Source organism: Mustelus asterias, unplaced genomic scaffold (assembly GCF_964213995.1).
Source record: "Mustelus asterias unplaced genomic scaffold, sMusAst1.hap1.1 HAP1_SCAFFOLD_120, whole genome shotgun sequence".
In the NCBI taxonomy this organism is placed as follows: Eukaryota; Metazoa; Chordata; class Chondrichthyes; order Carcharhiniformes; family Triakidae; genus Mustelus; species Mustelus asterias.
The window spans coordinates 851,671-876,930 of NW_027590159.1; the positions used below are offsets into that span (position 1 = coordinate 851,671).

The following is a 25,260-nucleotide window of genomic DNA, read 5'->3' on the forward strand; positions in this document are numbered from 1 at the left end:
AACCTACATCATGGGACCCAGGGTGAGGTAGTTAAATGGATACAAAATTGGCTTGATGACAGAAGCCAGTGGATGGTTGTTTTTCAAACTGGAGGCCTGTGACCAGCGGTGTCCTCTGGGATCAGTACTGGGTCCACTGTTGTTTGTCATTTATATTAATGATTTGGATGAGAATATAGGAGGCATGGTTGGTAAGTTTGCAGGTGACACCAAGATTGGTCGCATAGTGGACAGTGAAGAAGATTATCTCGGATTGCAACGGGATCTTGATCAATTGGGCCAATGGGCTGACGAATGGCAGATGGAGTTTAATTTGGACAAATGCAAGGTGATGCATTTTGGTAGAGTGATCCAGGGCAGGACTTACTCAGTAAATGGTAGGATGTTGGGGAGAGTTACAGAACAAAGAGATCTCGGGTACGGGTTCATGGCTCCTTGAAAGTGGGGTCACAGGTGGACAGAGTGGTGAAGAAAGCATTCGGCATGCTTGGTTTCATTGGTCAGAACATTGAATACAGGAGTTGGGACGTCTTGTTGAAGTTGTACAGGACATTGGTAAGGCCCCACTTGGAATACTGTGTACAGTTCCGGTCACCCTATTATAGAAAGGATATTATTAAACTAGAAAGAGTACAGAAAAGATTTATTAGGATGCTACCGGGACTTGATGGATTGAGTTCTGAGGAGGAGTTGGATAGACTGGGACTTGTTTCCTTTGGAGCGTAGGAGGCTGAGGGGTGACCTTATAGAGGTCTACAAAATAAAAAGGGGCACAGATCAGCTGGATTGTTCATGTCTTTTCCCAAAGGTCGGGGAGTCTAAACCTTAGAGGGCAGAGGTTGAAGGTGAGAGGGGCAATTATTTCACACAGAGGGTGGTGAGTGTCTGGAACGAGCTGTCAGAGGGAGTAGTAGAGGCGGGTACAATTTTGTCTTTTAAAAAGCATTTAGTTAGATGGGTATCGAGGGATATGGGCCAAATGTGGGCAATTGGGACGAGTTTAGGGGTTTAAAAACAGGGGCAGCCTGGGCAAGTTGGGCTGAAGGGCCTGTTTCCATGCTGTATGTAAATCTGAGTGATTACGCAATGAGGTGCCGCCCACTCAGTGACGTGGCTGGAAGCGGCCGTTAAACGGTTTCCGCGCGCGGCTGGAGGGGGCGTTCTGACGTCACTGCCGACGCACAGCACGTGACCTGGATCTGGCCAATCGGCGAGCGGAAAAACAGCCGCCGCCGCCGTCTCGAGTGCGGACTTCAGGCGCCGTGCCGTTTCTCACTGCGTGTGCGGGGCTTTCCCAGTGGCGTTCATACCGAATTTTTGAATAACGGTAAGGAATTAAATAAGAGAAAAAGTCTCCACTTCAACGGCGCCGACTCTCGCTGACTGGGATTGTCCCCAGTGGCAGCGAGTCGCTGCTTCATCACAAGCTGATGTGGAGATGCCGGCGTTGGACTGGGGTAAACACAGTAAGAAGTTTAACAACACCAGGTTAAAGTCCAACAGGTTTATTTGGTAGCAAAGGCCACACAAGCTTTCGAAGCTCTAAGCCCCTTCTTCAGGTGAGTGGGAATTTAGTTCACAAACAGAGCATATAAAGACACGGACTTAATTTACATGAACAATGGTTGGAACGCGAATACTTACAACTAATCAAGTCTTTAAGAAACAAAACAATGGGAGTGGAGAGAGCATCAAGACAGGCTAAAAAGATGTGTATTGTCTCCAGACAAGACAGCCAGTGAAACTCTGCAGGTCCACGCAACTGTGGGAGTTACAAATAGTGTGACATGAACCCAATATCCCGGTTGAGGCCAAGTTCCGCACACATGAGGAAGGCCTCAACCGGGATATTGGGTTCATGTCACACTATTTGTAACTCCCACAGTTGCGTGGACCTGCAGAGTTTCACTGGCTGTCTTGTCTGGAGACAATACACATCTTTTTAGCCTGTCTTGATGCTCTCTCCACTCCCATTGTTTTGTTTCTTAAAGACTTGATTAGTTGTAAGTATTCACATTCCAACCATTGTTCATGTAAATTGAGTCTGTGTCTTTATAAGCTCTGTTTGTGAACAGAATTCCCACTCACCTGAAGAAGGGGCTAAGAGCTCCGAAAGCTTGTGTGGCTTTTGCTACCAAATAAACCTGTTGGACTTTAACCTGGTGTTGTTAAACTTCTTACTGTCATCACAAGCTGCCCGAGTGCGCCCACACTGGCTGCCAATCATTCTGATAGAGCGGGTTCCTATTGGCTGTGTCCATTTGACGGACAGCAGAATGCACCAATGGAGAATGAGGGTGCAGTGAGGTCCCGCCCACTCAGTGAGAGCGGCTCGCGGTCACGTGGGAACGGCCGTTAACGGTTTCTGCTGGAGAGGGGGGGTCTGAAGTCACTGCCCGCTCACAGCACGTGACCGGGAGCTGACCAATCGGCGAGCCGTTTGTCGCTGCGTATCCGGGTATTTCCGGGGCCGGGTTTGTGAATCACGGTGAGGAATTAACGGCCCAGAAAAAGTTTCAACTTCAACAACATTCAGCTTGAAGATTAAAATGTCGGTTTCCTGTGTAAATACAGCCTGTCTTTGTATCATATTAACAGAGCGGGGACGGTCAGTTACATTGTGGGCGGCGCGGTGGCTCAGTGGTTGGTGCTGCAGTCTCCCAGCGCCAGGGAGCCGGCTTCAATTCCCGGCCTTGGCTCACTGTGTGGAGTCTGCACATTCTCCCCGTGTCTGCGGCCCTTTCCTCACACTCTCCAAACATCAGCAGCACAGGGGCACTGGCCAGGCTCAGTTGCTGCTCAGTGTCAGGGGGATTAGCAGGGTAAACACGGGGATAGGGTCTGGGTGGGATTGTGGGCGGTACAGACTGGATGGACCAAATGGCCTCCTCCTGCACTGCATAGAAAGATCAGTTATTACAATCTAGGCCGTGTCTGTGTAAACACCATCTAAATGGTATGAGTAAACACAGCAATGGATCTCTCTTAGTTAATTCAGTCTGGGCCCTGTGTGAACATTTGTGGAACATGAAACTAAATTGCTTTTACAGCCGCACAAGCAACAAATGCAAGGAAACTGAGAGCTTGATTGAATACGAGGATATGTGCACATTCACAGTGCAACACGTGTTTTGTCACAGTAGCCCCAAACTCTATCTCTAAAGAGAGAGAAGAACTGGTACCCACAATGTTTGTGCCTCATGAAAATCCCCTCTCCGCCCTTTTGCCCTTCTGGGCTTCTACTGAGCAACTTTCACCTCTCTGACTTTGCCTGCAGTCCGGACACACATGGCATGTCTTGTTGCCGTCTGCCAGGTATTGTCCCCAGTGGATGGCCATTCATGAGTGAGTCCTCCCCCTTATCATCAGGACTTAGGGTGGAGGGGTTTCCCTGCAGCAACACCATACAGTCACAGGTTGAATTGGTTCACAGACTAAAAATACGTCTGTGAATTTGCAGCCTTGTGGAGTCCATAGACCACATATATGTAAGTTGTCAAAGGCTGCACTTCATTTTTAGTTTCTTGAGAAATGTGTAACTTTCTTTTTTGGTGGGACTTCAGCCCCAAGCGTCGATCTTTGGGCACCCGTCATGGAGGGGGACGGGAATGGAGGAGAAGCTCCTCATGTGCCTGCTCCTGGACTTGGCCAAGCTGGCCATTAATAGGTCCAGGCAACGGGAAGTTGAGTGGGTCGTCTGTCCCAACTCTTTTCCCATCTACTGCAGCTATGTTCACTGCCAGGTGAAAGGGAGCATGTGATCTCTGCTGGCAACATAGAGGCTTTCCTTACCTGGAGGGCACTGAGGGCTGGAGTGTGTTTTTAACCCCTTTCATTATAGTTTGCTTTATTGTTTAAGTTTCCTTCGAGATTCTGTTCATTTTTAGGATGCTGCATTTTAATTCATCCCTCAATTTGTTGATTTGGTTTATTTGGTTAAGATACGAATTGCAAGATGCAGAATTTCACTGGCATCTCAATCTCTGGACTTTTCCCTCGGATGCCAACAGTCCACAGTCCGTCACCTTGCAGAAATGTCCCCCCTCATTTTAGCAAAGAGCAGAGGGCTTTCCTTGTCAGCAGCTGCTGCACCCCTGGGAGGGGGGAGGGATGGAGGGAGAAGGGACAGGGTTGTGGCGGGGAGGGGGGGAGGCAGAGATGGATGGGGAGGGGGGGGGGAGGCAGAGATGGATTGAGAGGGGGGGGAGGCAGAGATGGATTGAGAGGGGGGGGGAGGCAGAGATGGATTGAGAGGTGGAGGGGAACCAATTGCAGGTTGCAGTGGTTAGAACAAACTTTGTACAAATTTATGGTTTCTGAAATTTGTAATTATTTTGACAAATTGAGTAGTGGCTGTTCGGTGAATTGACACCCTGATAGATTCTGTTCACTAACAAATGAACAATAATCTCATTGAACGAAAGTGCAAACACACGGTAGTGTTCACTTACTCCTGTTCCTGTAAGTTTGTAAATACCTGCTGTGGTTCCTTGATGTGGTGAGGCTCCTCAATTAACTCCTGCTGATGTTGGAACAGAGTCTGATCAATGAAAAGTAATGTTGTCCCACACATGGGTCAGAGCAGTGGAGAATAGGAAAAGTGAATGGGGAAGATTGAAGAGATAGGGAGGGAGTCAGTCACAAGGTGTTTGGCAGGAAGGGAAGATCTCTCTCTCTGAAGCGTTTTCTCTGTTTTTCATTCTTTCTCCCTCTCTCTCCCTGAACCATAGAATCCCTACAGTGCAGAAGGAGGCCATTCGGCCCATTGAGTCTGCACCGACCACAATCCCACCCAGGCCCTACCCCCACATATTTACCCACTAATCCCACTAACCTACGCATCTCAGGACTCTAAGGGGCAATTTTTAACCTGGCCAATCAACCTAACCCGCACATCTTTGGACTGTGGGAGGAAACCGGAGCACCCGGAGGAAACCCACACAGACACGAGGAGAATGTGCAAACTCCACACAGACAGTGACCTGAGCCGGGAATCGAACCCGGGACCCTGGAGCGGTGAAGCAGCAGTGCTAACCACTGTGCTACCGTGCAAGACTCGGTGAAACCTAATTAGTAATGTTGTGGGGGATGAATTGTTTGAAAGTATCCTGAGCCATTTTCTAGAATATTATATTGAAGAACCAACTAGGGAATCGAAAAACAGTAGACTAAATGTGTTAATGAATGATCTTGTAAAGGAGTCTTTCGGAAAGTGTTATCATAACAATGAACAAAGAAAAGTACAGAACGGGACAGGGCCCTTCGGCTCTCCAAACCTGTGCTGATCCTGATGCCCGAACGAAACAAAAAAAAACCTCCAGCCCTTACTCGATCTGCCTGCTTCCACCACCTCCCTCAGGTCGTGCATTCCAGGCACCCACCACTCTCTGCGTGAAACAGTTTGCCTGCACATCTCACTTAAACTTTCCCCCCCTCACCTTGAACCTGTGTCCTCTTGTAATTGACACATCCACCGTCTATGCCCCTCATAATTTTGTAGACCTCTATCTGGTCTCTGCTCAGCCTCCATTTTTCCAGTGTAAACAATCCTAGTTCATTCAATCTCCTCATAATCAACACCCTCGTGCTGGTGAACTTTCTTTGCACTCTCTCAAAACTCCAGGTCCTGCTGGGAGTGTGGTGACCAGAACTGCACACAATACTCCAAATGCGGCCTAACCAAGGTTTTATATAGCTGCAACATGATTTCCCAGCTCTTCTACTCTGTGCCCTGGATGATGAAGACAAGCATGTTATTTGCTTTCTTAATCACCGTGGCCACCGTGTGTTGCCACTTTGTGAGAACTGTGGACCTGCACGCCCAGGTCCCGAGATATGTTAATGTTCCCAAGGGTTCTGCCATTCACAGTATAATTCATGATAGAATTTTACATTTAAGTTTGAAAGTGATTAAGTTGCATTAGAAACTAGGGCATTAAATTAAAACAAAAACTGAAGGTGTGAGGATCAAATTGGCTGTGGTGGACTGGAAAACTACGTTTAATGTTTGTCAGACAATGGCTAACATTTATAGAATTAATACATAGTTTACAATAGCAATACAATCTGAAACCCAGAAAGGAATGTGTTCCAATAATGACTAATGGAAACAAAGCAAGGATTGTGTCGGATCAAAGGAAGCAGCATATAAAGTTGATGTGGATTTATGGGTGTTGGAGTAGGTTGAGAATCCAAACAGGAATGTCTGTCATCCACTCCAAAAGCAGAGTTCACTGGCAGTCCTTGCCACAGCAGCATTTTCTTCCTGTGGTCGGCACATTGGTAAAGGAAGACTACATGTGTCTGTGTCTGCGTTTGCATTGTCCTTCCCTGCCAGCCTTGATCACGATGTTATACTGGTTTGGTGACAGTGTGAGAGCCCAGTGCTGTATTCTCACTGAGGCCTTGGGGGGAATGCGCTTGGATTCACTGAAAAGACTCATCAATGGCTTATGGTCTGTGCATATGGTGAATGAAAGACCATAAAGATACTGATGAAAATGTTTCACAGCGAAATCGATGGCTACACCTTCCTTGTCTGACTGAGAATAAATCCACGTCAACTTTATATGCTGCTTCCTTTGATCCGACACAATCCTTGCTTTGTTTCCATTAGTCATTATTGGACCTTGTCACAGATTATCCAATGTTCCCAGAACGGTTTGAAAACAGAAACTCCAGGCCTCCAGGTAATCATGTGTACGCATAGTATCATCATTTTTAATAACAGGGATATTTGATGCTCCCCAACTGAATGGACTCATCGAGTGGCTGCAAAGGCTTGGAATCAAACTCTTCCCTCACTTTACCTTTCATGGTGTAGGGCACTGTCCTGTACTTGAAAAAGCGAGGAGGATAGCCTGTGGATCAACAAACAACTTCATTATAGAGCCACGCAATGTGCCCAGTTCATCAGAATATTTCTGAATGGCATCCTCTGTCACCTTTGTGTGCTTTATTTCATCCCAGTTCGACAGAACTTCACTGAGCCAGCCATGCCCTATAGATAAGGCTCCTTCCCTTTTACCACACGGACATGTGTTCTTCTTTTCTGTTGTGTGCAATGTCCATTTCTAACACCGGAAGCAATGGTATGGACTCTCCGGTGTACATCTGCAGTTTGATCCCTGTCTGAGTAAGGGCTGGCGCCTTGTCAGAGTCCCAAGTTGTCTTGTTGGTCTTTTCACTGATCACAGATGCAGAGGCTCCCGTGTCCATCACTATCTTGGTTTGTTTTCCACAGACCTCTGTTATTGCATAGATAGGTTTCACATGCCCCTCACTCACATTAAACATGTTGTCAGAGTGCTCCTAGAGCAAAGAAAAGTACAACACAGGAACAGGCCCTTCGGCCCTCCAAGCCTGTGCCGATCATGATGCACTAACTGAACTAAAAAGCCCTTCTGCCCTTACTCAGTCTATATCCCTCTATTCCTTCCCTATTCATGTACCCATCCAGATGTCCTTAAATGTTGCGAATGCGCCTGCATCAACCACCACCTCTGGCAGCATGTTCCAGGCACCAACCATTCTCTGCGTGAAAAACTTCCCCTGCACATCTGTCTCAAACTTGCCCCCCCTCTCACCTTGAACCCTTTTATTGACACTTGCACCCTGGGGAAACGCTTATGAATTTGCATCATGTCTCTGCATCTCATAAGTTTCTAAACCTCTATCAGGTCTCCACTCAGCCACTGGCTGTCCAGTGAAAACAATCCTCGTTTATTCAACCTCTCACCACAGCCAACACCCTTGAGACCAGGCAACATCCTGGTGAACTTTATTTGTGCTCTGCAAAGCTTCCACATTCTTCTGGTAGTGTGGCGACCAGAACTGCATGCAATACTCCAAATGCGGCCGAACCAAGGTTTTATATAGCTGCAACATGATTTGCCAACGCTTGTACTCAATGCCCCAGCCATATGCCTTCTCAATAACTAAGGCCACCTATGTTGCCACTTTTAGGGAACTGTGGACCTGCACGCCCAGATCCCTCTGTGTCTTAATGTTCCATTAAGCAAATTTCATTTGCCATTTCTGTGCCCAAGACTCTAATCTATCTATATCCTGTTGTAAACTCAGCACTATTACCCTCTCCACCAATCTTCGTGTCACCCAAAAACTTACTAATCAGACTACTCACGTTTTCCTCCGAACACAATAGGTCCCAGCACTGATCCCTGCAGAACACTACTAGCATTCTGAAAAAAGTACCCTTTCCCTGCTGCTCTCTGGGGCGAATTGTCCCATTCCGCCCACCAGGGGAATCGGAAAGTCGAGGGGCGGACCATGGAAAGGTCCGTTGACCTCTGGTTGGATTTTACGGTTTTGTGACAAGCGCAGCCGTAACATTTTGCCCTCTGTCTTCTATCACCAAGCCAGTTCTGTTTCCATCCAGCCAGCCCACCCGATTCCTTGTGATTTCAGTTGTTGTACCAGTCTGCCATGTGGGATCTTGTCAAACGCCTTACTACAGTCCATATAAACTACATCCACAGCCCTTCCCTCATCAATTATCTTTGTCACTTCTTCAAAAACCTCAATCAAGTTGGTGAGACTTGACTTCCCCCTACAAAACCATGCTGCCTGACACAAGCTAGTCAATTTCTTCCAAATGTGCACAAATCCTCACCACAAGCTTCTCCACCACAGACGTTAGGCTCACCAACCCTTGATTTCCTGGATTATGCCTGCTTTCTTTCTGAAACAAGGGATCAACAATGGCTATTCTCCAGTCCTCTGGAACCTCGCCTGTGGTTAAAGAGGATGGGAAGAAATCCTTTTACTCCCCTGTTTCTTTCCTCCCACAGTAAACTGGGGTCGATCCCATCTGGCCCCGGGGACTTGTCTACGTGAAGGTAATTTAGGATACCTACCACTTCCTTATTCGATATATTGACATTCCCTAGAGTGTTCACACACCTATTCTTGGCCTCAACATCCTTCACGCCCATCTCCTTGATGAATACGGATACAAAATATTCATTAAGGATCTCGCCGCCTTCCTGTGACTCCACGCATAACTTCCCTCTATTGCCCATGAGTGGGCCTATTCTTTCTCGGGCTACCCTCTTACTCCGAATACATGCATAAAAGACTTGGGATCCTCCTTCTCCCTGTTTGCTAAAAATGTTTTATGGCCCCTTTTAGCCCTCTGAATTTGGTGTTTAAGTTCCTTCCTATTTTCTCCACATTCCTCGGGGGCTTTGTCAGTTTTTTAGTTGCCTAGACCTATTGTATGTTTTCTTTTTGACTAAGCTTACAATTTTCCTTGTCATCCATGGTTCCTGAATTCTGGCATTCCCATCCTTCATTTTTCCGGGTCAGGCATGCTCCGCATTTCAATCAATTGGCCTTTGAAAGCTTCCCACATGCCAGACGTGGATTTGCCCTCAAAGAGCCGCTCCCAGTCCGCATTCCCCTGTTCCTGTCTAAGTTGGATGTATTTGGCCCTCGTCCAATAGAACCGTGGGCCACTCTTGTCCTTATCCATTACTACCCGAAGTCTTATGGAATTATATGGAATCCTTTGCTCCTGTATCTGCTCTGAGCTCTCCAGGTGATGTGTAGCTGACTGATGCTTTTTCAAATTTGAATTCCCTTGTTCCGCCTTCGACTTGCTCTTAACATCTTTGCAGTTCTTCGTTAAACGCCCCTTTTTTGTTGCAGTGGTGACAAACAGCATCAAAACATTTGCAATGATCCACATAGTGTGTCCCTCAACACCTGGCACATTGCATTGCTTTCACCTTTCTTCTTGCTGCCTCTTTCTTTACTTGATGCAGTGCCCCCTCCTGCTCACCACCATTGGCCTTCTGGATATCTTTTGCATTGCAGCCATTTCGAGGCACTGAGAAATTTCTGGGGTCCTCTTGAAAGTCAGTGTGGCTTCACCCAATAACTGATGCTGGCTCGGTGTGGGCGAGGCCGGGTCATTGGTGTTGATGAGGAATAAATCCGGATCTGTTCAGATGACCAGATGTGTATTACAGAGCCTCGCTAGAATTATATTGTAAATTTAGTGTTAAATTGAAGAGACCCATCAGGGAGAATGAATTTGTGCTTTGGGATTTTTTTTCACAAAATCAGACACTCTGGAAATCTGAGTTGTTCTGAGATTAAGAGTGAAACGGGTAACTGCATTTTACATTGCTGGTTTTAAACCTTGGTTGTAAATTATTGCTGTTGATTAACTTCCAATTCTAATTTGAAGAAATTAAATGACTGAATCACTTTTCCATTTCCATATTGGAGAAAGGAGAGGACAATAGCTGAGTTTGATTAGGGATACAGGTATAGGGACACAGACACTGACACATCCACACGAGTGGAGAATATGGAGCCACGTGCATTTGTATAGCACCTTTAACGTAGCAAAACATCCCAAGACACTCAACAAGAGAACAATTCAGTGGGAAAACAAATACATAAAACATTCGAAGGGGTTGCTGGGCAGGTGACTAATTTTAGTCAGATTGTTAATCTTTTTAAGGTGAATCTGAGAAGGGGGAAAAGTAAAGCAGCTGAGAGGCTTCGGGAGGGAATTCCGGAGCTCAGGACTTGGCCTGGATTGTGGACAAATTATCCTCAAGATATACAACTTGTCAGATTGGGCAAGGTAGAGATGTCGCTGGCTTCTGGGGCTGCTGTAGGCTGCATGAATAGAAAGAGAGGGGCCATGGAGAGATTGAGAAGCTAGTTTGAGCATTTTAAAATTGAGGTGTTGTCAGGCTGTGAGACAGTGAGAGTTGGTGAACACGGGTGAATGAACTGAGACGTGGTGTGAGTTAGTCAGGATTCAGGAAGCAGAGTTTCAGAGCAGTGAGAATGTAGAGCTGGATATCAGCAGCTTGCATGTTGAACCTGTTGCCAGGTTACCGAGGGGCAGCATGTTGATGAGGAATAGAAGAGGGCCAATGATAGAGATAATGATGTGGGAGTGGCAAGAGAAAGCAATGTCACTGATTCTCTGGATGTAAAGTAATAGATAAGAATTGAACCAGGGGCCTTTGATGCATTTCCACTCAGCTGCACGACAAGAGGCAAGAGTTGGAGAAGGATGACATGGTCAAGCATGTTAAAGGTTGCAGACGGGTGAATGAAGATACTTCACTGACTTTTGTCAGAGTCGGACAGGATAGTAATTGTGATTTTAACAGCAGCGGCAGGGTGCAAACTTAACTGTATGGAGCTCCTGCAAAAATGGTGCCGGATTTGGGAGGTAACAACATGTTCAATGACTTTGGAGAGGAAAGTGGAAACTGGAAATGGGGCAGAGGATTGCATGGATAAAGGATGAAGGATGGATTTTTCAAGGGACCTGATGAGGGTGACTGGTATATTATGAAACAGCTGTCACTATATCGTGGTAACATGTGTGATTGTAATATTATGAAATATATTTTACATATCAGTGGAGATCTCTACGCTCTGTTTCTGATTTTAATATTTACATCTGATCCTGACATTAATATTATCCTCATTACAGAGTCTCAGAATCAGGGACCGTCTGTCAGTATCATGGCTGAAGGTTCAAACAGGGGAGAATGTTCAACATCTTCAAAAAGAATGGGAATGGACGCAGGTAGGATCACAAAACAATACAAATATAATTTCTGTCGTATCTGCCGCTCACACAGGAAGTGGGAACGGGACAGAGACGGAGTCGAAAGTTGGAGTGGGTGACCATCTAGAGCAGGTTTAACCAAGGCTCGGCCCGGGAGCCGGCTGTGACTTGTGAAGCTCCTCTCCGCAGCCCTAGAGGCAGTTTTCAAATTGTCAAACAGCTGGGTTCCAGTTCACTATTCTGCTTGGAGCTGCTCCTCTAATCAGAGGTTGTTTCTCTCTCCCATTGCTGCTGATTGACTGACCAGCGAGTGTGAATAGGAGAAACAATCCATGATTGGTGACGCAGTGAACAGCGTGCTGAAGGCTGCTGTGAAAAAGAAGCAAAGGTATCTCTGGGTGGGGCAAACTGCAGTGAGGCTGGAGCCCAGTGGGAGGGAACAGGCGTGGCAGGGCCAGGGTGGATGAAGTCTTGGCAGGTGAGTAGGGTAAAATCCAATTGGGGCCAAAGACAGAATGTTTGTCATTTTCGTAAGACCATGGAGATAACAGTGACTAAAGGGGCATGTGAATGAATGAGGGTGTGTGGGAAAGGGTGTGTGGGAGAAAGAGTGATCCTGTGTCTGTGTGGGGTGGTGGCTCCCACACACTCCATATCACTGGCGAAGGCACCGCCTCAGAGGGTGGGAGAGTGCGCGCCATGATTTCTGTGTCTATAAGTGAGTTTCATGAATGGAAAAGGGAGAAAATCTGTGGTGAGGGGCGGTATCGTCTGTGTCTCAGTGGAGGATAAGGGGTGGGGTATGCTCTGTGTCACAGTGGGGGTCGGGGTAGCTCTGTCTCTCAGGGAAGTGGTGGTTCTCTGTCTCAGTGGAGGGGGGCGGGGGGGAGGAGGTCACACTGTCTCAGTGGGGTGGGGTTCCGTGAGGTATTTTTCTTTCTTTTGTCATTTTTTTTTACATTGGGATGCCAATATTTTGAGAGTTGGTTCTCTAGGAGCCACCTCCTGTTTTTCTTTGCTAATTGTCAAAAACTCTGACATGAAAATCCGGCAGTGCAGCTAATGGTCTATATCCCACTTTCCAACCGAATTAGCAGTTAGACAAATAAAATCAGGACCTTCCACCCGTCACCTCTCCAAAATTCGGCCTCTTGGGTGATTTAAAAAATGCATATATGGTCCTCGAGGTGTAAAGATGAACAAGCCTGATCTCGAGTGAGATCACATTTACAGGTGGAGGGAGCCCTGACGTACTCAAACTGTCCAATCGACAAGTGGAAGTGGGCATTGTAAGGTTGACAAAGGGCGACTCAAGCAGAGTGTTCCTGAGCAACAGTTGACAAGTGGGCCATGGAAATAGCAGAGTGATGGTGGTCGGGGATTCTATTGTCAGGGTAACCGACAGATTTTTCTACAGCCCTCCAAATCACAAATGGTAAGTTAGCTCCCTCGTATCAGAGGAAAGAATATCCCGGAACTGGTGGCATCATCTTTGAGAAGGAGGAAAGACCAGAAAAGATCAATGTTTTGAAGTAGTGACACAGATGGAAAGATGTTCATAGAGGGGCTGTTAAAACTGAAGCACTGGAGTGAAAAACAAAGCATGAGTGAGTGATATCTGGATTGTTCTGTGCTGGGTCAGGTCAGGAGGGAAATAAGAGGCTGCTCAATGTGAAACAGCAAGGCTGGAACAGGAGTGGGGTTTCTCATCCTCGGCTTCAGAAGAAAGGGCCCTAACGTCTGTACCATGAACCCATCAAGGATAATGGAAAGATAAGTGGAAAAGTGAGAACAAGCAATTCATACGATCATATGAAATAGAAGCAGAAATAGGTCATTCGGCCCCTTCTGCCTCTGCTATTCAATAGGATCATCACTGATCTATTTGTGTTTTGAAATCAACGTTCCCATCTATCCCCAACAAACTTTGATTTGCTTACCTAACAAGAATCAATCTCCCTCCATCTTAAAATATTCAGTGACCATGCCTCCGATGGCTTCAGAGACAGAGCGTTCCAGAGGGGCACAGCCCTCTGAAAGAAAAACATAATCTCATAATCTCTGACCTAAAAAGACAACTGAGTTTTAAAATAGTGTCCCCTAGTTCTGTACTTACCCACAAGTGGGAACATCCTTTCCATGTCCTCGTTGTCAATACCAGATTTTATAGGCTTCAATCAAGTCACTGCTCACTTTTCTAGACTCTGGGGGAAACAAGCCCAGTCTGTCTAGTGTTTCCTCATAAGACAACCCGCTTCTTCATGGATATCAAACCAGTTAACTTCCTCTCAATAGCGTCTAATGCACTAATATCTTTATTAAATAATGAGCTCATTAACTGGGCACAATAGTCATTAAGTTATAGAGGTATACAGCATGGAAACAGGCCCTTCGGCCCAACTTGTCCATGCCGCCATTTGTTTTTTACCAGTAAGCTAGTCCCAATTGCCTGCGTTTGGGCCATAGCTTCTAGATTTGCTACTTGCTTGATGACTATGACTCCATGAACACTCAAAGCTCTATACGATCCAGGACAAGATAGCCCAATTGAATAGAGGCCCATCCAGCACCTCACTCCCTTAGCCACCAATGCACAGATATGGCAATATGCATCACTTACAGGATGCACAGCAGGAACTCACCAAGGCTCCTTCAATATTTCCAAATCCATGACCTCTGCCACCCTTGAAGGACAGGGGCAGCAGATATATGGGAAAACCACTTTGTGTAAGTTCCCCTCCAATCCACAACCCATCCTTGCTTGAAACTATACTTCCATCCCTTCACTGTCACTGGATAGCAGCCCTGGCATTACCTTCCTAGCAGTACTGAGTGTACAAGCACCAGGTACAGTGCAGCGGTTCAAGACAGTGCCTCATCAGCTTTCCAATGGCAATTAAGGACAGAAAACAAATTCAAGCCTTACCAGCAACCCCCATATCAAGTGAACAATTAAAAAAAAATGTTGATTTTATTTTTTAACAATGGATGTTCATAGATTTGGGGTAAGTTTGTTACAGGGGTAAGGTCAAATAAGCTTTCACTGAATGTTTCTGTGTTCCCAGAAGGTGTTTGATAATACGGTTCACGGGGCTGCCGTTGCTTCTTGTAAAGTGAAGTGTAACAACATGGGTAGAAACTCATTGACGTGTTTATTTTTCTCTATTTGTGTTCACAGATCCAAACTCCACAATCCCTCAGTTCCTGACAAACTGTGATGATTATCAATTGTTCCAATTGACAAAATTCTACCGGGACAGACTAGTGCAGGCGATGGAAGGAGGAGTGGATGGAGTCAGCTTAACATTAACATACGAGAGGATTTTCACTGGACAAGAACATGGGGTAAGTGGGAGGGACGTAGAACGCATTATTTTAATCAGTGCAGAAATTTCACAATCTATTAACAAATGATAAAAGAGCAGGTTCTGTTTAGAAAATCTTCCAGCACACAAGGAATCACACACTGCACTGATAATGGAGTTATTGACCAATAATATTCCTGTCTTTAGTCGACAGACTCAGGTATGAGGAGAGGGAAGCCTCAGGTTGGGAATTCTGGGATGTGTCTATCCTTTTGGATACTTCACAGCTAGCTGCACTCGCCATGCACGGGGACAGCAGCTTGGCTGCACTCACCACGCACGGGGACAACAGCATATTGGTATTTGCTGGATATGCAAACGTGAGATCTGGTCTCAAAATCCAGGAATCCTATAGAGCACATGTGTAAACCAGATGTTAAAGGACCCCTTGCGAGATCGGAGCTTTAAAACACCATGAAACATCCTTTGTCTCATTGTGGCACTTTGTACCTTAAATAATATCCGATTTTCGTCAAAACCAATTTATTTTGCGAAGTCGCTTTATAGAGTCAGATGTTTACAGCATGGCACCAGACCCTTCTGCCCAACTTGTCCATGCCACCCATTTATTAACCTCTAAGCTAGTCCCAGTTGCCCGCGTTTGGCCCATATCCGTCCATACCCACCTTACCCATGTAATGTCGAAACGCTTTTTGAAAAACAAAATTGTACCCGCCTCTTTTGTACGAGGGAGGTCATGCCTCACAAATTTGGTTGAGTTTTTTGAGGTGGTGACAAAAACGATTGACGAGGGAAGGGCCATGGATGTCGTCTATATGGATTTTAGTAAAGCGTTTGACAAGGTCCCTCGTGGCAGGCTGGTGCAAAAGGTTAAATCTCACGGGATAAAAGGTGAGCTAGCTGGATGGGTGGAGAACTGGCTTAGCCATAGAAGACAGAGGGTAGCAGTGGAGGGGTCTTTTTCCGGTTGGAGGTCTGTGACGAGTGGTGTTCATGACGTGGAGATGCCAGCGTTGGACTGGGGTAAACACAGTAAGAAGTTTAACAACGCCAGGTTAAAGTCCAACAGGTTTATTTGGTAGCAAAAGCCACACTTTTATAAGTGTGGCTTCTGCTACCAAATAAACCTGTTGGACTTTAACCTGGTGTTGTTAAAATTCTTACTAGTGGTGTTCTGCAGGTTTCTGTACTGGGACCTCTGCTGTTTGTGATATATATATAAATGATTTGGAGGAAGATGTAGCTGGTGTGATCAGTAAGTTTGCGGACGACACAAAGATTGCTGGAGTTGCGGATAGTGATGAACATTGTCAGAGAATACAGCAGGATATAGGCTGGAACTTTGGGCGGAGAAATGGCAGATGGAATTTAATCCAGATAAATGTGAAGTGATGCATTTCAGTAGATCTAATGCAAGGGGGAGCTGTACAATAAATGGCAGAACCATCAGGAGTATAGAGACACAGAGGGACCTGGGTGTCCAAGTCCACAGATCCTTAAAGGTGGCAGCACAGGTGGAGAGGATGGTGAAGAAGGCATATGGCATGCTTGCCTTTATTGGATGGGGCATAGAATATAAAAGTTGGCATATGATGTTGCAGCTGTATAGAACATTGGTTAGGCCACATTTGGAATACTGCGTCCAGTTCTGGTCGCCACACTACCAGAAGGACGTGGAGGCTTTGGAGAGAGTACAGAGAAGGTTTACCAGGATGTTGCCTGGTATGGAGGGTCTTAGCTATGTGGCGAGATTGGGTAAACTGGTGTTGTTCTCCCTGGAAAGACGGAGGGTGAGGGGCGACCTAATAGAGGTGTATAGAATTATGAAGGGCATAGATAGGGTGAACAGTGGGAAGCTTTTTCCCAGGTCGGAGGTGACGAACACAAGGGGTCACGGGTCCAAGGTGAGGGGGGCAAGGTTCAACACAGATGTCAGGAGGACGTATTTTACACAGAGGGTGGTGGGGGTCTGGAATGCACTGCCAAGCAAGGTGATTGAGGCAGACACGTTGGGATCGTTTAAGACTTATCGAGATAACCACATGAACAGACTGGGAATAGAGGGATACAAAAGAATAGTCTAGTTGGGCACATGAGCGGCACTGGCTTGGAGTGCCGAAGGGCCTGTTCCTGTGCTGTATTGTTCTTTGTCATTTGTTCTACTACTACCTCTGGCAGCTTGTTCCAGACACACTCTACCCTCTGTGTGAAAAAATACCCCTCTTGATCCGTTTGCATCTCTCTCCTCTCACCTTAAACCTATGCCCTCTAAGTTTAGGCTCCCCGACCTTTAGGGAAAGGTATTGACTATCTAGCTGATTTATTATTTTATAGTCCTCTATATGATCACCCCTAAACTTCCTACGCTCCAGAAAAAAAAAGTCTCTGTCTATCCAGACTCTCCTCATAACTCAAACCATCAAGTCCTGGTAGCATCCTATAAATCCTTTCTGCACTCTTTCTAGTTTAACAATATCCTTTCTATAACGGTGACCAGAACTATACACCGTATTCCAGGTGTGGCCTTGCCAACTTCTGATACAACTGCAACAAGACACCCCAACTCTTGTATTCAATGTTCTGACCAATGAAATCAAGCATGCCGAATGCCACCTTAACCACACTGTCCACCTGTGACTCCACTTTCAAGGAGCTAAGAACCTGTACCCCTAAATCGCTTTGTCCTATAACTCTCCCCAACACCCCACCATTAACTGAGTAAGTCCTGCCCTGGTTCGATCTACCAAACTGCATCACCTCGTATTTATCTCAATTAAATTTCATCTGCCATTCGTCAGCCCACTGGCCCAATTGACCAAGATCCTGTTGCAATCGTAGATGATCTTCTTCACTGTCCACTGTGCCAACAATCTTGGTGTCATCTGCAAACTTACTAACCATGCCTACTAAATTTTCATCCAAATCATTAATTTAAATAATAGCAGACCCAGCACTGATCCCTGAGGCACACCGCTGGTCACGGGCCTCCAGTTTGAAAAAAAACCTTCTACAACCACCCTCTCTGACTTCTGTCATTAAGCCAATTTTGTATCCATTCGGCTACCTTATTCTGGATCCTGTGAAATTTGACTTCATGCAACAACCTACCATGTGATACCTTGTCAAAGGTCTTGCTAAAGTCCATGCAGAAAACATCAACTGCACTGCCCTCATCTCCCTGCTTGCTACCTCTTCAAAAAAATTCAATTAAATTTGTGAAAAATGATTTTCCACTCTCAAATCCGTGGTGACTGTCCCTAATCAGTCCTTGCGTCTCTAAATGCCTGTAGATCCTGCTTCTCAAAACATCTTCTACCAACAGATGTGACGTTCACCAGCCTGTAGCTCCCAGGCTTTTCCCTGCAGCCCTTTTTAAAAAACGGCACAACATTTGCCCCCCTCCAATCTTCAGGCTGTGACTTTAGCTGAGGAAACCTGCTGTCCTCACTCAAGCTGGCCTGTATGTGCATCCAGACATACAGAAACGTGGTTGACCATTCACTGCCCTCTGAAATGGTCTGGAAAAAGAGGCAAAACAGTCTAATTTCTCCCAATCAAGAATGTCTTGGCAGCACAATTACCGACTCAACTTTCCAGTCTTGAAACACTGATCGTGGCTGATTCACTTGTTCATGACAGTTTTGGTAAGACTCAGCGCACAGCCTGTGTTGGAGATGAAGTACCTTCTTTAAACCGAGGAGTGGGTGTGGTGTGCGATGCTATGCCCTCGTCAAATGTGATACATTTATCAGGTGGAGCATTGCTTATCATCACAATCTATTCGATAATAGTGTGGCACATCCATCACTCCACCATTATAATCAAACCAGAGGCTTAGCCCTCGTTCAATGAGTTGTGTAGACGAGTGTTATGATGGCCATAAAGGACATGGGAGATGGTCATTAGATCTCCCGTCGGCTTTTTGAAGTAGAAACATCCTGATTGAGCGGAGGCTTTAACTGGATAACGTTTGCTGGTCCTGGGAGACAGACTTGCTTCCTGTCAGACGTGATTGCGGCTCTTCCTTTTGATTTTCAATAAACGGTTTCGGGGGATGCGAAAGTGGATTGGAGGCTTCCTGCATTGACGATGAGGAGTGAATAAAAAAATATTTTTTCCTCTCTGCGGCCGACCGCTTCTTCTGAAGTAGCTTCTTCAATAATGAAAAGCAAATATGTTTCTTCTTGGGAAACCTGAACCTTATGATAGCAGTGTACAGAGTGCATGCATTACTACTTTCATGTTAGCAACATTGAAGATCAAAAACAAATGTAATATTGTTGACAGCATGCGAGGCCCTGACATTCAGTATGATTTTAAAAGTTTGACCTTGCCGCATGTCCCTGACTTAAACTTTTGATGAGCTAGTAGATAAAAAGAACAAAGAACAATACAGCACAGGAACAGGCCCTTCGGCCCTCCAAGCCCGCGCCGCTCCCTTGTCCAAACTAGACCATTCTTTTGTATCCCTCCATTCCCACTCCGTTCATGTGGCTATCTAGATAAGTCTTAAATGTTCCCAGTGTGTCCGCCTCCACCACCTTGCCTGGCAGCGCATTCCAGGCCCCCACCACCCTCCTGTGTAAAATACGTCCTTCTGATATCCGTGTTAACCTCTCCCCGCCTCACCTTGAACCTATGACCCCTCGTGAATGTCACCACCGACCTGGGAAAAAGCTTCCCACCGTTCACCCTATCTATGCCTTTCATAATTTTATACACCTCTATTAGGTCACCCCTCATCCTCTGTCTTTCCAGGGAGAACAACCCCAGTTGACCCAATCTCTCTTCATAACTAAGCCCTTCCATACCAGGCAACATCCTGGTAAACCTCCTCTGTACTCTCTCTAAAGCCTCCACGTCCTTCTGGTAGTGTGGTGACCAGAACTGGGCGCAGTATCCCAAATGCGGCCGAACCAACGTTCTATACAACTGCAGCATCAGACCCCAACTTTTATACTCTGTGCCCCGTCCTATAAAGGCAAGCATGCCATATGCCTTCTTCCCTACCTTCTCCACCTGTGCCGTCACCTTCAAGGATCTGTGGACTTGCACACCCAGGTCCCTCTGCGTATCTACACCCTTTATGGTTCGGCCATTTATCGTAGAGCTCCCCCCTACGTTAGTTCTACCAAAATGCATCACTTTGCATTCATCTGGATTGAACTCCATCTGCCATTTCTTTGCCCAAATTTCCAGCCTATCTATATCCTTCTGTAGCCTGTGCCAATGTTCCTCACTATCTGCAAGTCCAGCCATTTTCGTGTCGTCCGCAAACTTACTGACCACCCCAGTTACACCTTCTTCCAGATCATTTATATAAATCACAAACAGCAGAGGTCTAGAGGAAAAAGTACTGTGACCCGAGTCCCTCTGTTATACTCCAGTGACACCGCTTCAACGTGGCCGAGAAACCTGTCGGGAACCTGTCACCCAATTCTTGTCTGGATTACGAAAATTAGCAGAACATTTGTGAATTCATGCTGCCTCTGGATGAATTGTGATATAGATTGATATGCGGCATCAATAACTTAACTCATCAAAAGAAGCTGTTGGCATAACTCAGTCTGGATGTACAACAAATAATTCCAATAATCTTATGTCAGAATAAAGCAGAAGAGGTGCTCAGGAGCTACAAGGGGCATCAGGCAGCAAAGTCATCCAACTGGGGAGAGTGTCATTGTGTGAACAGTCTTCAATAGAGAGTGCTTGTGTAAACCAGGTATTAAAGGACCCCTTGGGGGATCGGAGCTTTAAAACACCATGAAACAGTCAACGAAAGGCAATGATGACCTCAGAGTGTTAGGGAACATAGGCCAGAGAGTTGCGGATGCCAGACAAATTATTACAAGTACTGCCAAAGGGCACAGCCAAGGTGAAATTTTTGGAATAGGCGAAACTTGTGCTGCAGTGAAGACACCGTGGCCAATGCCTGACCGTACCATGCTGCTATTCCCTCTTCCAGAGTCAGGGATATACAACGGGATCACATCAACATAACAACGGTTGCTCTCATAGTTGCAGATTTATTGGTAAATGTCTAACCCTGAGCTGGTCTGCGTTATAGGAGAACAGACACACAAACACCTCGAACCTGGCATCCAATTCCGAAGTTTGGAAGACACAAAGGCCAGGCTCGCCACATGCACATTGGAATTTTTACAAATAGAAAACATCACATTCAACTCGCCCCCACACACACGGATCAAATTTCATGGGGAGGGATTGGCTCCAGAAATTCCGGCTGATGTGGTTGGAGATCTTGAGGCTAGGCGTTGGGTGACTGTACAAAGTCCAGTCGATGCCCTGGAAGTTTCCAAGAAGGCCTTGAAAAAATAAAAGGGGCCAAGGCCAAGATCTACATTGACCCCGATGCTAGGTCAAGACCAGTTCCATACACCATGTTGGAGAAGGTGGAAACTGAACTAGGGTTTCTTAAAAATTTAGATAGAATAAGGCCTGCACAATTCGCAGAATGGGGAGTGTCTGCAGTTTTTTAAGCCCAGCAAATCAGTTAGTTTATAATCCCTTTGACAAACAGTCAGCCGGTTTTCCAAACTCGATAGGCACACCTGCTCAGAATCAAAGACCTCAATGCTAACTCAATAGGTGGCCAGGTGTTCTCCAACTTGGACATGGGCCACGTCAATCTTCAGCTTGTATTGGATGAGACCTAAAAATATGCGATGAAAAATGCGAACAAGGGACAATACAAGTAAACTCGCTTGCCCTTCAGTCTCATCAGCGTGTCATTTTCCAATGAATCATGGAGAACATTCTTCAAGGGCAACCCAAGTAGCAGTGTAGATAGATGACGTCTTGGTCATGGGGGCTTCGGAACAGGAACACTTGGCATACTTTAAAAACGGTCTTGCTGAAATTTTCAAAAACGGGAATGTGTTTGATGAGGGAGAAATGCATCTTCCAAGCAGCTGAAGTAACCTACTTGGGCTACCAGGTAGCTGGCAACGGGTTAGATCCAGTAGAGGATAAGGTAAAAACAATCAAGGAGGCATCAGCTCCAAGGAACTCCACAGGGTTGAAATCTTTTCTGGGATTAGTTACTAATTATGGAAAAATTATCCTGAATTTGCCTTCCATGCACGCCCGACTATGAAAATACAGAGATGGTCCTGGGAGGTCCACAGGCAGAGGCTTTCACCCAAAGTCAAACGTTAGCTATTGTAATCTAACTCATTGGCCCATTTTGATGCCAACAAATAACTTGTGCTGACATGCAACGTTCTCTTGTACAGGGTTAGGCCAGTTTACAGAAAGATGGGACGGAGAAGCCCACCGTGCGTGCATCCAGGACCTTTCTGGATGTAGAGTGAAGGTATTCTCAGATTGAGGAAGAAGGGTTGGCGGTGTATTTGGTGTGGAAAAGTTCCATCAGTATGTCTACGGTAGACGTTTCCCAATCGTTACCAACCACAAATTCTTATTGGGACGTTTCAACCAGGACAAGGCATCCCGTTATTGTCTCCATCCAGATACAGCGTTGGGCCTTTTTACTGGCCGATTACAAATATCATACAGAGCACCAGTCTGGAATCCAGATTGCCAATACACTGAGTCGCCTCCCATTACCCACAAGTCTGTCTCCTTTACCAGCATTGCATCAGGTCGTGATGACACTAAATCATTTGGAGAGTTTGCCAGTCTCTGCAAGGCAGATTAGAGCCTGGACATAGCAAGATCAATCTACAGCATTTGATCCTCCACGGTGGATTCCAATGATGACCCTGCGAAGAAATGCAACCTTACCTCGCTAAGAAAGACTAGCAGTGTTGAGGATGGGATCATTGAGGGTCTCGAGTGTCATTCCATCCCCAGGACGATATCCAATATTAGTGGAACTACATAATGGCCACCTTGGAGTATCAGAGATGAAAATGCTGGCCAGGAGCTACGTCTGCCGGCTCGGCCTCGACTCAGTCATTACAGACTTGGAGAAGCAGTGTGACTTGTGCTAAGAAAATCAAAAGCTTCCTCCCTCAGCCTCTCTACACCCATGGGAATGATCTGGCAGGCCATGGGCACAAGTACATGTTGACTTTGCAGGGCCCTTCATGGGTTCCATGTTTTTAATCATGGTACATACACACTTCAAATGGTTGGAGATGCACTGCATGAGTTCCACGACTTATCCCAGGCTGCGATCAATAAATTGCGATAAAGCTGTTGTACGCATGGGACAGCAGAAGCCCTGGTTTCCAATAGTGTTATGGCCATTACCTGCAGTGATTTTCAGAATGTCGGCTATCTAATAGTGTCCAAATCACCCGACCCAGCACCTACCAGCCCGTCGTCAAACAGATTGGCGGAACAGGCAGTGCAAACCTTTAGAAATGGCATGAGAAAAACAACTGATGGCAACCATGGAGAGCAAACTGGCATGATATTTGTTTGACTATCGGACCACACCACATATAACAAATGGAGTTGCCTCTGTGGAACTGTTACTGGGATGGCAGCTTCATACAAGACAGAGTCTACTGTTTCCAAACCTGGCAGGGAGGGTGGAGACACAACGAGAAAATCAGAAGAGAAATCAAGATTCTACAACGACAGAAAGAACATTTGAAACAGGTCACCTGATTCACACAATCAACTTCAGCGATAGTCCCAGCTAGGACCCTGTGCTTGTTATGGAGAAAACGGGGCCTGTATCTTAAGCTTAAAGCCTTAAAGAAACAGCTGGAGCATCTCAGACGCAGGTTGTCCACTTCTGAACAGGTCCCACTACCCATGGAGACAGCCGCTTCCAATGTTGGCCCTCAACGCGAAGCTGAGTCCGCATTAGCCTCTCCAGATAAAGAAGGCATGGACTTGGAGATGAAAGCTGAGGAAGCGGGTGTCCAGGCTACAAAAAAAACCAAAAGAGGAGACCGCATCAATGAACCTAGGATGCTCCCTCGAAACAGAGATCCCTATTCACTTCACTGCCTGACCCAGGCCCGCCTTCAATGCACAGCAGTCCAAACGCTAAGTGACAGAAAGTATCTCCTCATGGTGGGGGTGTTGGGGGAGAAACGGACTCTAGGTGGGGGGAGGGATGGGGCGAGTGTTATGAAGGACACGGGGGATCGTTGATAGATCTGCCCAGGGGCTTTGTGGAGTACAAAGTCACTTATTAAGCAAAGAGAGCCTTGCCCAATGGGAAGATAGCGATTGGAGTTTAAAACCTGTTGCTTTTAGCCACACTTGTTGGTCCCAAGTTTACAGACTTGTTTACTCCAACGGACGCAACTCATCTTGTTAGTCCCACTAAAGGGTTTCTGGTGAGAGGAAACTGTCTTTTTCTGAATTACTACAGAGAGCATTGCAGGAACAGCAGCAGGGATACATAAAAATGATGTGCTAACCTGGTGAATCTACAACTCCTCACATGCTATAGATAGACAGGCAAGTTGAGCCATAACTGACACAGCATAAAGCTTTTCTATCCTGCCACGCCAGGCATATGATTTTGGATAATTAAACAGCAAACGTGTGGAGGGGATTTCGCAAAGTTCCACATCAAAAACATCAGAGTCCAGCTCATGAGTGCAAAAGACACGGCTGAAGCATTCGCAATAATATTCAGTCCGACATGTTACTGAGTTATTCATTTCAGCCTCTTCATGGGATCCCCATCATCACAGAAAAACCAATTCCATTCCCTCCACATGATGTAAAGGAATAACTTAGTTCTTGGTGTGCAGGAACACTGACAACATCCTGGCTGTGATACTGAAGCTTTGTGCTCCAGCACAGGCTGCACTGTGGGCCATGCTGTTCAGTGCAGCTACAACACTGGCATCTACCCGACAATATGGGAATATTGCCAGCAACAGCCTGTCCATGATAAACAGGACAAACCCACTCCAGGAATTACCATTCTATTAGTCTATTCACAGTCATCAAAATGACGGAAGAGATCATCAACAGTTCTTGCAGTGGTCCTTGCTCAGCAATAACCTGCTCACAGATACTTAGTTTGTGTTCTGCCAGGACCACTCTGCTGCAGAGCTCCTTTGGTTCAGACATGGCTAAAAGAATTACAGGGGAGAGGTGAAAGGGTCTGTTATTCACATCAAGACAGCATTTTAACTCAATTAGCATCAAAACCTTCCGGCAAAACTGGAGTCAATGGAAATCCGTAATCATATCGCCTCTGAAACTTGTTTTCAGTGAAGACAGATCCACTTTCCACAATGGGTCCTCGTCCAACCACACAACCATCTCAACCATTCCAGTTGTTTTCAGAAGCTGCAATAATTTTGTTGCACTGAGGGAACCACAACTGGATACAATATTCTAAATGTAGTCTCATCAATGATTTTAGGAATGAGCTGGATTATCTCACTTTGAGTCAATATTACC

The 25,260-nt window shown here is 46.0% G+C and overlaps 1 protein-coding gene across 1 annotated transcript in view; it reads left to right on the forward strand.

The window, feature by feature from the left end:
• Window positions 1-1,234: 1,234 nt before the first annotated feature.
• Window positions 1,235-25,260, forward strand: part of LOC144484611 (NACHT, LRR and PYD domains-containing protein 3-like) — a 52,709-nt gene continuing 28,683 nt past the window's right edge. Inside the window, exons 1-3 of the mRNA XM_078203085.1 lie at window positions 1,235-1,327; window positions 11,489-11,584; window positions 14,745-14,911. Of these exons, the coding sequence (XP_078059211.1) occupies window positions 11,521-11,584; window positions 14,745-14,911 (231 nt within the window). The 5' untranslated portion in view covers window positions 1,235-1,327; window positions 11,489-11,520. The remainder of the gene's footprint in view (window positions 1,328-11,488; window positions 11,585-14,744; window positions 14,912-25,260) is intronic.